At 54.6% G+C, this 11,699-nt stretch overlaps 1 protein-coding gene across 1 annotated transcript; it reads left to right on the top strand.

Moving 5' to 3' along the window:
• The first annotated feature begins 1,417 nt into the window (after positions 1–1,417).
• On the top strand, positions 1,418–10,534 carry NR4A1 (nuclear receptor subfamily 4 group A member 1). The gene is given in 8 exon segments (XM_074270337.1): positions 1,418–1,568; positions 4,564–5,117; positions 5,119–5,439; positions 6,513–6,642; positions 7,194–7,345; positions 7,504–7,706; positions 8,029–8,207; positions 9,626–10,534. Coding segments are annotated over 7 exon segments (1,797 nt in total). The 5' UTR covers positions 1,418–1,568; positions 4,564–4,565; the 3' UTR covers positions 9,886–10,534.
• The last annotated feature ends 1,165 nt before the right edge of the window (positions 10,535–11,699 follow it).

Genomic DNA, 11,699 nt, shown 5'->3' with positions numbered 1-11,699 from the left:
TTACTTCTAGCTCTACCCTGTGAGCCCCATTCTAAGCTTAGACTAGGCATCCCCCAGAGGCCCGAACTCCTAAGCAGTTTGGTATCAGTGTCAGTTGTTCCGTATGGTGCAATGTTTCCATTGGCTGAATTGGGAGGCTCCGGAGCCCTGGGTTCAAATAGTTTTAATCTGTTCACTCCCCCCACTTTAAGCAAATCACTTTAACATCTCCAAGCCTCAGTTTCCCCTTTGCAAAATGGGGAGGCTCAAATGAGAATATACACAGCCCCTGTATGTGTGTAAAACATTTGCAAACCTTAAAGGTTGTATGAAAAGTCGACTGTTTTTATTCCCCTTCATAGCCCATTCTTCTGACCTTTGGCCACGGGACTGTTTTAGTCCGGTTAAAGGAGGCTGCGGGTCGCGGTGGGGAACAATAACTGTGCCCAGAAGAGCCTGGCTGGGTGAGGGGTTTCTCCTTGCAGGCATGGGGGTGAGATGATTGGGGGGAGCCGGTCGTGGGGCACGGTGGGCTAGTCGCTTTCCTCTTCTCAGTGAGAGGGGCGGGCTAGAGGTGGGTGATCTCGGCCTCCATTCCGAACTAACTCAGATCTTGTTTGGCTCGAGGGTAAGCATGGTAAGTCCAGCAGAAAGTTGGCGGGGGAGGGAGTGGCGGTGCCCGGGGATACCCGAGGAGCCTTTTGGAGGGCGGTCCGTCCCACCCTGAAGTTCCTTCCCAGGGGCGGCCTCTTCTGTCCAGGCTGCCCCTAACGGACCGCGCCGCGCTGCCCCTGCACTGCCCCCTCCTCCTGGCCCTCTTCTCTCCCGGGGTGCAGCGGGGGGTTGGAGCTGAGCCGGAAGACTTGGGGGCCCCCAGTCAGCCGGGGTCCATGCTTTCCAAAGCAGCGGGCTGCCCCTGGGGGGGTCCGGCGGCACCGGTCTCCCCGGACCCGCCCCCTCTTTCCTTCCATCTCCAGACCTGGCCGGCCGAGTTCAAAGGGAAAAGGGGCACCACCGGGGCAACCCCTAGGAACGTAGCATCCCAGAGAAGGGGGGATCCTGGGCTTAGGGGAGCCCCTTTGGCCCCGGCCCACCCCGCCCCTCCGGACCCTTCTCGAGCGGGGCCGAGGAGAGGGGGGAGCCGAGCCGAGGCTATTTTTAGCCGGCTCGGCGGGCGAGCGGAGGCTATTTATAGATCAAACAATCCCCGCTCCTTGCGTCAATGGAACCCCGAGTGCGTCACGCGCGCAGACATTCCAGGCCCGCGCGCCCCGCCCATTCGGGCTCCCCCTCCCAGCGCTCCCCCGGCCTTCCCTCTCGCCGGAACCGCGCCGCCCCCCGCGCCCTTGTATGGCCAGGAGAGCTCCCGGGCCGCGTGCGTCAGTGGCGCCCCCGCCCCTCTCCGTGCGTCACGGAGTCCTTAAGAGGAGGGTCTGGCCCGCTGGGAGAGCCCCAGTGGCGGAGGCTGCAGAGTTCTGGGGGAAGCATCGGGGCTGCGGGAGCCAGGTTGCAAATCCGGGCTTCTGCCCTGGCCCCGGCCGGCCGCTTTGGGCTGGAGGAGGAGGAGCTGCAGGACGGAAGTCCCCTGGGTAGGTGACTGAGGTCTGCGGGACCAGCGCTCAGAGGATGGGGCGGTGTGGGTGCTTGGGGTGCAGGGGGGCTGGCGGCGGACCAGGAGAGGGGTGCACGGCCCCGCGCTGGGCTGCGGACGGGCTCTGCTGCTGGCTGTCCCGGGGACATCACTGCTCCTCGGAGCGGGGTCGGGCGAGGTGTGTCGGGGCTAAGGTGCCACAGCTGCCGCGGGTGATGAAGCGGTCCCCTGCTGGAGACGGGTCTGTGACCCCGAGGTCCTGGGCACCGGGAGCGCTGTGCTTATGCGGCTGGAAGCGCCTCGCGTCCCCGAGGTTGGTGCGTGGGGGCTCCCGTACCCCGCGTCCGGGGGCGCTGCCGCCGACCTCGGGGGGCTTCAGGCCGCCCCGCGCCCGGGATGCCCCCGGGATGCCCCCCACCCCCCGGTGCCCTCGCGCTTTCGGGAGCCTGCCCCGGAACGTGCGGAGAGGCGGGAGGCGCTGTTCTTTTGCAGGCTGGGAGGGGACGGGGCTCAGCCTCCGTCGGACGGGGCGGAGGTGATGCGGGGGGACAGGGGAGCAGCAGAGCGGGAGCCGAGGCCCGCGGCGCAGGGCGGCCTCCCCCAGCTGTTCGCGTCCGCGCCCCATCACCGGGGCTGTGGGATTGGGGGGAGAGGAGGGAGGGGGCACGAGGGGCGCTTGAAGTCTGAGACTTTCTCGGGAGGCCCGGGAGAGCAGACGGGGAGAGCACCCCCCCAAGTGTGCACCCCTGGGGCGGGATTCCGCGTTTGCATTTACATAAAGTACCAGACTTCGCGGCCGACCCGACGGCCCGCGGGTGCCCCTCCTCCCGGGTAGCCCTCATTTCCCTCTCCCCTCCCTTTTCAGGAGGCTGGATCTCACAGGTGGGGTGCAGCTCGGGGCCGGTTTTCTGGAACAGGTGCAGCCCGCACTGGTGCCAACACCTGCCTTAAGCCGGATTCTCCAGCCGTCCCCTTCCTCCAGCCCGCCCCGCCTCCCCCCCCCCCCCCCGGTTTTTGATGTGTGTATCCTGTCTGGGGGGGCCGTGAGGCAACGTTCGGGGGTGGGGGTGTCACCTGTCAACTACGGAATCTCCTTGTCTGGGGGCGGGGGGGGGGGGGGCGGCACTGGTTAGAAGGTTGGTTATTGATCAGGATGTGGAACTCCGGAACAACATCGAGCGGTCTCTGCTCCCTCTCTCACATGCAGCTCCCCTGTCTTCTTTCCCACTTTTCCTTATAGACCCTTCAAGTTTACTTCTGTGAGGCGGGGAGAACAAAACCCCCTCGCTGCCTCACTTTGCAGTAGGGGGAAATGCAGTCCTCCGACCTCATGGGGGGGAGGGTAACCCCAACTTCACTTGGGTGGGGATGCCACCCATCTCCTTTGCTTGAATCACCTTCCTTCCCCTCCCCCCCTTGCTACTTAAAGCTTCCATAGCATCCAGAAGGGACCTGGCAGAGGTTTCTAAGGGGCTCGTTGTCCTGGGATTGTGTGAATGACTCCAGGCAGGGGCAGGGCCACTCCCAACTCCTCCTGCTCCCACCCCATTAATCCTATCCTTTGTGCTGTGTGCCCACCAAGATAATGGACAGGGCGGAGCAGGAGGGTTCCTTGTTCCCTTGGCAAGTGCTGGCTGCTGGGGGGTTGGCATCCCCGCCCCTCCTGGCACAAGGGCATCTGAAGATATTTCTCTGCCTGAGGCTAGGGAGCCCTGTGTCCCTGAATTGCTTGGGTCATGTTCTTTCCTGCACAGCTGTACCCCACTCCCTCATCTCCCCAGTGAAGAACATTTAAGCAGCCCACCGAATTTTACAGATGAGGAGAATGGAGCCCAGGGTGGTGGGTAGTACATTGACGACCAAGGTCACCGAGAAGGTTAGAGATTTTGAACCTGAGCTTTCCTCCTATTTTGTTCCTCCCCCTTTGGGTCAGGCCCCTGTTACTCCCCAATCCCGATCATCTACCATTTGTAGGTTTTAAAACTTCTGGAGCTCTTCCTGCTGTCCCTCAGGGGCTTTCTGAGTTTCTGGTCAAGGAAAGGTAAAACGGGATTTTGCCCATCCCCTCTCCTGTGGGATTCCCGGGTCAGACACTGATTTAGAGTGAAACACGATGAGTTCATTGGCCAAGGCCCAGAGTCTTCTTCCTTGTCTCCCCTCCTCCCCCCAGGGTACCTCAGCACCCTACTGGCTTTGGAAATGACACTGAAAAAAAATAACAAGGAAAAATGTCTTTGGAGGCAGCCTTGGAATCCCTCCCAAGAACTGTCTCTTCTTGGGATCCCATAGGCTGCTGTCTTCCTCTACTCGGCTTTCCTGTCTGAGTGAGCTCCTCCAGCATGCCTTCGACCTTTAAAGGTCTTTGAGCTGGGGGTGTTACCTGATCAGCTTGCTCTCTCCTGGGGCTGGACCTGGGCCTGGGACTTGAGGATGACCTGGCTCTTGGGGGAACCCAACATTGAGGGGGTTTAGTAGTTGCTCTGGGCCCTGGAGTGAATGTGAAGGGTTTTGTGCACTGTCTATATAGGTGTGTGTGTGTGTGTGTGTGTGTGTGTGTGTGTGTGTGTGTGTGTGTGTGTGTGTGTGTGTGTCTTTCAGGAACAAGGGAAGGAATCATTGTTGCATGAAGGCCTTCAACCCCCAAAATGATTCCCTCCTTTATTCTCGTTATATCAAGGCATCCCCTCTCCTTCAGCAGAAGAGGGTTTTATTTGGGACTGTCCTTTAGGGCTCTGTCACTTTTCAACCAGACTAGGGCATGGGCTGGGTGTTTCCAACCTACCCCCTCCCCAACCCCCCAAAACACTCGTTCTTGCCCTGGCTGCATGGGGCTATTTATACAGAGCTCATCTCTCCAGCTCTGGAAGCCAACTCATAAGATCTCTGGGATTCAGGAGCTGTGGGTAGAAAATATTTCAGTGTCTTTCTCCTCAGGAAGGAGTTGGGCATGTAGGAAATGAGGATCTCTTCTCCTTTCTCTTTCCCTGCTACAGAGATGCCCTGTATTCCAGCTCAGTATGGGACATCAACTCAGAGTCCAGGACCTCGTGAGCATTTCGCCGTTGACCCCTTGATCCAGTCTGGCTTCACCAAGATCACCATGGACCTGGCTGGCCCGGAAGTGCCTCCCACAGCTCCCACTGCCCTGCCCAGCTTCAGCACCTTCATGGATAGCTACACGGGCGAGTTTGACACCTTCCTCTACCAGCTACCAGGGACTACCCAACCTGCCTCCTCCTCTTCTTCCTCCTCCTCTTCCACATCGTCCTCCTCTTCCACATCCTCATCGTCCGCCACCTCCCCAGCCTCCTCTTCATTCAAGTTTGAGGACTTTCAAATCTACGGCTGCTACCCTGGCTCTTTCAGTACTCAGCTGGACGAGACCCTCTCCTCCAGTGGATCAGACTACTATGGCAGTCCCTGCTCTGCCCCGTCCCCATCCACCCCTGGTTTCCAGCCCCCGCAGCTCTCCCCCTGGGATGGGAGCTCCTTTGGCCCTTTCTCCCCCAGTCAGACTTATGACGGTCTTCGTGCATGGACAGAGCAAACTGCCCAAGGGTCGTCCCCAGCCTCCCGCCTTCTTTTCTTTCAGTCCCCCTGCCGCCCCAAGCCCGACCATGTCCCCAAGCCCCCTGAAACTGCTCCCCCCCCAGCCTGCTCACCGGCTTGGGGAGGGCGAAGGCTACGGACAGGCCATCTTTTCTGCCCTGGCCCCTGGCTCTCCCCACTTGGATGGGCCCTTGTCACCAGCCAAGGCTCGCGCTGGAGTCCCCGGGGGGACTGAAGGCCGATGTGCTGTCTGTGGGGACAACGCCTCCTGTCAGCACTATGGTGTTCGGACCTGTGAGGGCTGCAAAGGCTTCTTCAAGGTAACTGCCAGTTTGCCGCTGGGTTCACTGTCCCCTCAGGCCTCCTCCTCACACCTGGCTCTCCTCCCTGGCCATGGCGATGGCAGGTGGCCGGAGGAGACCAAGACTAGGACACTCGGGGCCTTCTCTGAAGGGGCAGTGCTGGCTCTGCTCCCTCACACTTTTTGTTTTCTTCTTCATGGAAAAGGGTGTGATATCCCCTGAAAGGGTGCTGGGTTTGGAGACAGGCTTAAACCCCACTGTGCTTCTGAGTTACACCAGTATCATAATGGGAAAATCCCTCTGCCTCTCTGCTTCTCTCAGTTTCTTTGTCTGTAAAAGGAGGGGCTTTGGCTAGATGTTCTTGAAAGTTCCTGTCTTATTCTCAGATCCCTGAGCCTAGAATTCCTTTGGGTGAAGAAGTAGGGCTAGATTCTGGGACCCTAGAAGAGTCCTCCGTGCAGGGGACTGAGACAGGGCTCCTCCCTCGTCCCTGAGTGGGGAAGGGATACAAGACTCCAGGATGTCTGGTTCTGAATTCTCCACTCTGCAGCACCCTCACCCCAAACTCCAACGTGGGGGAGGGGGAGAGCAGAAGCCCCAGGCAGTCATGTTCCTGGCAGGGGATGAAAGGAGCTGGGAAGAGGTCTGGGAGGGTGGTGGGGAACAGGACTCTGGAACAGACTGTTTTCTTGTCCCAGTGCTGGGTTTGTGCCCCATTCCCTCTCTTGCTTCCCTCGCTCCTGCCCCTCCCCAGTCCTCATGTACTCCTCAGGGGGAAGGACTGGCAGAAACAGACAGATTGAAAAGTACAGGTGCAGGATCTGGGGAGCCCTCCTCCCCCCTTCTTCGTGTCCTTGGGCTGGCTTCTTGGTGAAATCTGAAACCTCCCCATTCCCCCCAAGACCCTCCTCTCCTCCTCCTCCCCACTTCCCCAGCCGCCCCAAATGTTAGAAAAATAGCTGTGAACAGAAGCTGCTTTTGTCCAGGCAGCGGCAGGATCTTGGAAGGCACCCCCTCCCATCCAGTTTCTTCCCTCCTCCAGCTCTGAGGCTTGACAGCTTGTTCCTCCTCTGCCCCCCTCCCTCCCGCAGCGAACGGTGCAGAAAAACGCCAAGTACGTGTGCCTGGCCAACAAGGACTGTCCCGTGGACAAGAGGCGTCGGAACCGGTGCCAGTTCTGCCGTTTCCAGAAGTGTCTGGCTGTGGGCATGGTGAAGGAAGGTGGGTGGTGGACCCCGGGCTGAGGAGGGCTGGGCTTGGGCCATGTCTGACTGCAGCATAGAGAAAGAGGCTCATGGATCTGAAGGAAAAGGCTCAAGGTCAAGGTGGACAGGCGGTGGGGTGGGGCCAGGTATGAGAAAGAAAGCTGGGGGAGTGATTCCTGGGGCCTGGGAGACTGAGGGGGGCTTCTCCAGGCAGACTGCCTTTGCATGTCTTCTCACACAGGGATTCTTTGCACAGATCAAAAAAAATTTTTTTTTATAATTGTTTTCCAATATATTTGGTTTTCTTTGAAATCCTATGTTTTATGCATTTAAAAGCATGACTCAGAAGGACCATAGGTTTCATCCGACTCTGAAAGTGTTCAGGATCCTTGTCATAAGGTCACTGATGTCTTTCCAAGGGAATTTGTTCTCAGCTCTGTTGACCTAATTAAACTCTTCTTGGGGTCACCCCAGCTTGGATCCAGACTGGGTGAGAAGGCTGCAGCTCCCCATTATTCCCCCACCCCACTCAAGCTCCATTTGCTCATCTCTGACCGATCTCTCTAGTGGTGCGAACAGACAGTTTGAAAGGACGCCGGGGTCGCCTCCCCTCCAAACCCAAGCAGACTCCGGATTCTTCTCCCGTGAACCTCCTCACCTCCCTTGTACGAGCACACATTGACTCTGTGCCCAGCACTGCCAAATTGGACTACTCCAAGGTGAGTCTCACTCCTGCCTGGCTGGAGTAGGGGGAGGAGCGGGGTCCTGGCAGCCTCCTGGCTCCCTCTCCTATAAACATGATGCCCTCGGGGAGAGGAGGGCCCCCTGGGGAGTGTCAGAGCTCGCTCTTTCTCTAAAGACACTTACTCCCCCTCAGTTCCAGGAGTTAGCACTGCCCCAGTTTGGGAAGGAGGACCCCGGAGATGTGCAACAGTTTTATGATCTGCTGTCTGGCTCCATGGATGTGATTCGAAAGTGGGCAGAGAAAATCCCTGGCTTTTTGGACCTTCCCCCAGCTGACCAGGACCTGCTGTTGGAGTCTGCCTTCTTGGAACTCTTCATCCTCCGCCTGGCCTATAGGTAGTCCTGCCTCTAGCACTCCCCTGGATTCCCCAGAACCCAAGCCCTAAGCTGTAGCTCTTATCAGGAAGCACTGTCTATGTTTGCATTGGCTAGCTCCCACTTTCCCCTTTTCCATTAGGGCTGCTTCCTAGTTCTCTCTCTCTCTGCTGTGTCCTAATCCCTTCTTCCCCTTCTAGCCTAGCCCCCAGATATAGAAGGAGTTTGCCCCTGTTCTTTTGCCACATTCCCTTTTGTGCATCTGTACGGAGGAAAGGGGCCCCCATTGCAAACCACAGAGTCTTCACATTCTCCTTCCCCTTGACCCAACCACCGCATGCAGGTCTAAGCCCGGAGAAGGGAAGCTGATCTTTTGCACGGGTCTGGTGCTGCATCGGCTGCAGTGCATCCGGGGCTTTGGGGACTGGATCGACAGCATCTTGGCCTTCTCTCGGTCCCTGCACAGCATGGTCATTGACGTCCCGGCCTTCTCCTGCCTTGCTGCCCTTGTCATCATCACTGGTAAGTGAGGAACAGAGAGCACCAGCTGCCTGAAGGTGCTTTTACCTTCCCTGAAGCCAGGCCCTCTGTGCCACTAATGCACTGGACACTGTAATGGCCCCTAACTTTGTAACCAAGCACTAAACCAGGGGCCAGGGCCTTCCCTGCCTCAGGGAGCTTGGGATCAGATTTGGGGAGGGGGCAGGACCTTGAGCTGACAGAAATACAAGGCAAAGTGAGTGTGGGATGGCTGCTGCATGAATTTGAGGGCCTCAGGTAGTCAGGGAGAACTTCTTGGAAGCAGTACAGCAGCAGTGTGAAACACTGCTGTGAAACTCAAATAAAAATGGACCCAAGAACCCCAGACAACCACACAGCCACTTAGTTTTAGGCTTTTGTCTGTTTTGTGACTTGCCTAGGATGACACAGCTAGTAAGTGTTAGGTGTTTGAGGCTGGATTTGTACTTGGGTCTGGTGCTCTATCCACTGTACCCTCTGGCTGCCCCTCGTATAGCTGCCTAGAAAACTACAGGTTAAGAGCAGCTATGTTCTATTATATTTTTGAAATTTTTGTTGGTTTCCAATTATATTTTAATTTTAATCTTGTTCTGGCTGCTCTGGGAGGTGTTGGCAGGTTACAATGGAGCTGGGTGTGTGTTGAGACCATTGAGTAGAACACGGAAGCTGAGAGCAGATTAAGTGTGAGGGGAGGAAGGTTGTGATGAGATGTTGGCTATAGATTGGAGGGAGTCCCAAGAGGGAAGCCAGTTTGCCGAAGCTGTGTATATAAAAGCAACTGTGGAGAGGGTCCATACTAGGAGACTCAACAAGGCAGTCTTTTTAATATGTTGTTGTTTAGTCATTTTCAGTCGTGTCTAACTCTTCTTAACTCGTCTTGGGGTTTTCTTGGCAAAGATACTGAAATGGTTTCCCATTTCCTTTTCTAGCTCATTTTACAAACGAGGAAACTGAGGCATACGAAGTTAATTGAATTGTGCAGGATCACACAGCTGATATTTCATTAAATATTTCTCAGTTATATGTAAAAAAAATTTTAACATTCTTTAAAAAGTTTTTGAATCCCAAATTTTCTTTTCCTTTGAAAGGCACTCCATATTGGTCAACAGTACAAATTCTAAAGCTCAGCTTCTTAAAGTGTGGCTTGTGGCTCTATATGGCGTCTCATAACAATATGAGGGTTATGAAATCATGGTTTATCAGTAGCTGTTTGATGTGTATTTCTATTTTATATACCTGAAGTCACATAAATTTCTCAACCAAAAAGGGGTTGCAACTGGAAAAGGTTTAAGAAGCCCTGTTCAAAGGAGGCACAGGAACACCTCCTGGGACCTAAGAGTCCTAGATCCCAACCTGGATAAAGTAGAATATCCATCATGGCCTGGCTAGGTAGCTCAGCTGCCCTTCTCTCTGCCCTACAGACCGCCACGGGCTGCAGGAGCCTCGGAAGGTGGAAGAGCTGCAGAACCAAATCGCAGGCTGTCTGAAGGAACACGTGTCGTCATCCACATCTGGGGAGCCCCAGGCCCCCAGCTGCCTGTCTCGCCTCCTGGGAAAGCTGCCTGAACTCCGGACCCTGTGTACCCAAGGTCTGCAGCGAATCTTCTACCTCAAACTGGAGGACCTGGTGCCGCCCCCTGCCATTGTGGACAAGATCTTCATGGATACTCTGCCCTTCTGAAACTTACACTTCCCCTTCCCCTCTCCCCCCACGCACCCCACGTGCCTTCAGGCTATAGCTCCAACACACTCCTCAAAATATTCCCTTCCAACCCCTTTTACCCCCCTCTTTGCCTTGGGCTGGGGTGTACTATAGGTCACTCCAGGGGAGGGGGGAGAAGTGGCTCTAAGCCTTAACGGGAGACAGTGAGTTGGGGGAAGGCTTTTCCCTCCAGCTTTCCTCCCTCCCTCCCCCTCTTCCCAAAAAAGAAAAAGAAAAAAAACTGGCCATAGCCTCTTGCTTTAATTTTTTTGTATAATAAATCTTTTTAATGAGCACGTTGTAAATAGGCAGAAAGCTGCTGTTGTACATAAGGGAGAGAGAGGCTTGGACAAGGAGGGATGGGAGGCATTGATTGGATTGGGGAGCATGGGCAGAGGGATGAGGTGGAGGGAACATAAGTTTGAATCCAGACTCTGAGTAAGCCCTCCTGTATCCCCTCTACTCTCCCTGCCTTCCCCCCTCCATGTACATAAATTGTCTGTCACTAGAAAAAAAAAAAGACAGGACAGATTCTGACGTTTATATTTGCGTATTTTTCTGGATTTATAGTATGTGACTTTTCTGATTAATATATTTAATATATTGAATAAAAAAATAGACTTGTAGCTGAAATTGAGACTTTGCATGCCTGCCCTTTCCCCCTCAAAAAAATTAGGTAGTTGGCAATAACGATGTAGTTAATTTCTGAGTATGAGTTACAAAGTGCTTTATACAAGTTTTTTGTCCTCATGTGAACTCTGTGATGTGGGCCAGGGGCTGAACTCGACTCCCCAAGTGAGAAAAATTTATCTAGGGCTATTGGTACTGCAAAATACAAAGCAATGAACAGGTAGGGAAGAGAAGGAAAGGTTATCTTTTTCTACAAGACACAAAGCAGTGCACTGGGAAGGGAGAGAAGAGAAGGAAAGGCTGTCTTATTCTGTTTTTCTATTTTTGCTGAAGCCATTGGGGTTAAGTGACTTGCAGGGTCACACAGCCAGGATGTGTTAAGTGTCTGAGAACAGATTTACTCAGATCCTCCTGACTTCACCACCTAGCTGGCCAGACATAAAGCAGTGCCCTGGGAAGAGAAGGGAAGGCTATTCTGAGTCCCTGGCTCTCTGGTGAGAATAGTTCCAAGAGAGTGAGCCCTACCAGAGTGGGCTTGGAGAGGAATCTTGGCCCTTAGGTCATCTAGTTCAGTCCTTCCATTTTTTTCAGGAAAGAAAATAGGTCCTGAGAGGTGGTGATGTATCCAAAATGACACTGCAAGTAGGAATTGATTAGGAACACAATACCAAACCATTCATGTTCTAGACTAAGGCTTCAACTTTTTCCACTTGAGATCCTTTTTTGCTCAAGAAATTATGTAATCATAGATATATAAAACATTCACTGATTAAAATCATCATTTCCCCCCACATTGAGTGATGGGCTTATAAACCATAGTTTAAGAAGCTGGGCTCTACACCTCCCAGTTTAAGGCAGAGGAGAAAACTACAGTTGACTTTGATGGAAAAAGAGAACTCTCCATTTTCCTTCAGATTCTCTGGTAGAGAAAGGTCTGGGGGGTGTAGTGGCTCCTTCACTGTGTCAGTCAGTGAGCATGGGGCCAGAGAAATGCTGATGCTTTTACTGCTAAGGCCCGAGGATTCTGTTTTAGGGGGACTCTCACCAAGCATTCTGTCCTGTCTTGGGCTGGACAAGGTTACTATGGGTTTCTCTTCCACAGTCACCTTCAGAGTTCTTGTGTCTGTTTCCCTGCTGGCCACTGTTCAGTAGAGCTGGAAAGA

Source organism: Sminthopsis crassicaudata, chromosome 5, assembly GCF_048593235.1.
Source record: "Sminthopsis crassicaudata isolate SCR6 chromosome 5, ASM4859323v1, whole genome shotgun sequence".
NCBI lineage: Eukaryota > Metazoa > Chordata > Mammalia > Dasyuromorphia > Dasyuridae > Sminthopsis > Sminthopsis crassicaudata.
Note: the sequence above shows the minus strand (reverse complement) of the source record. Positions and strands in the feature narration are given on the sequence as shown.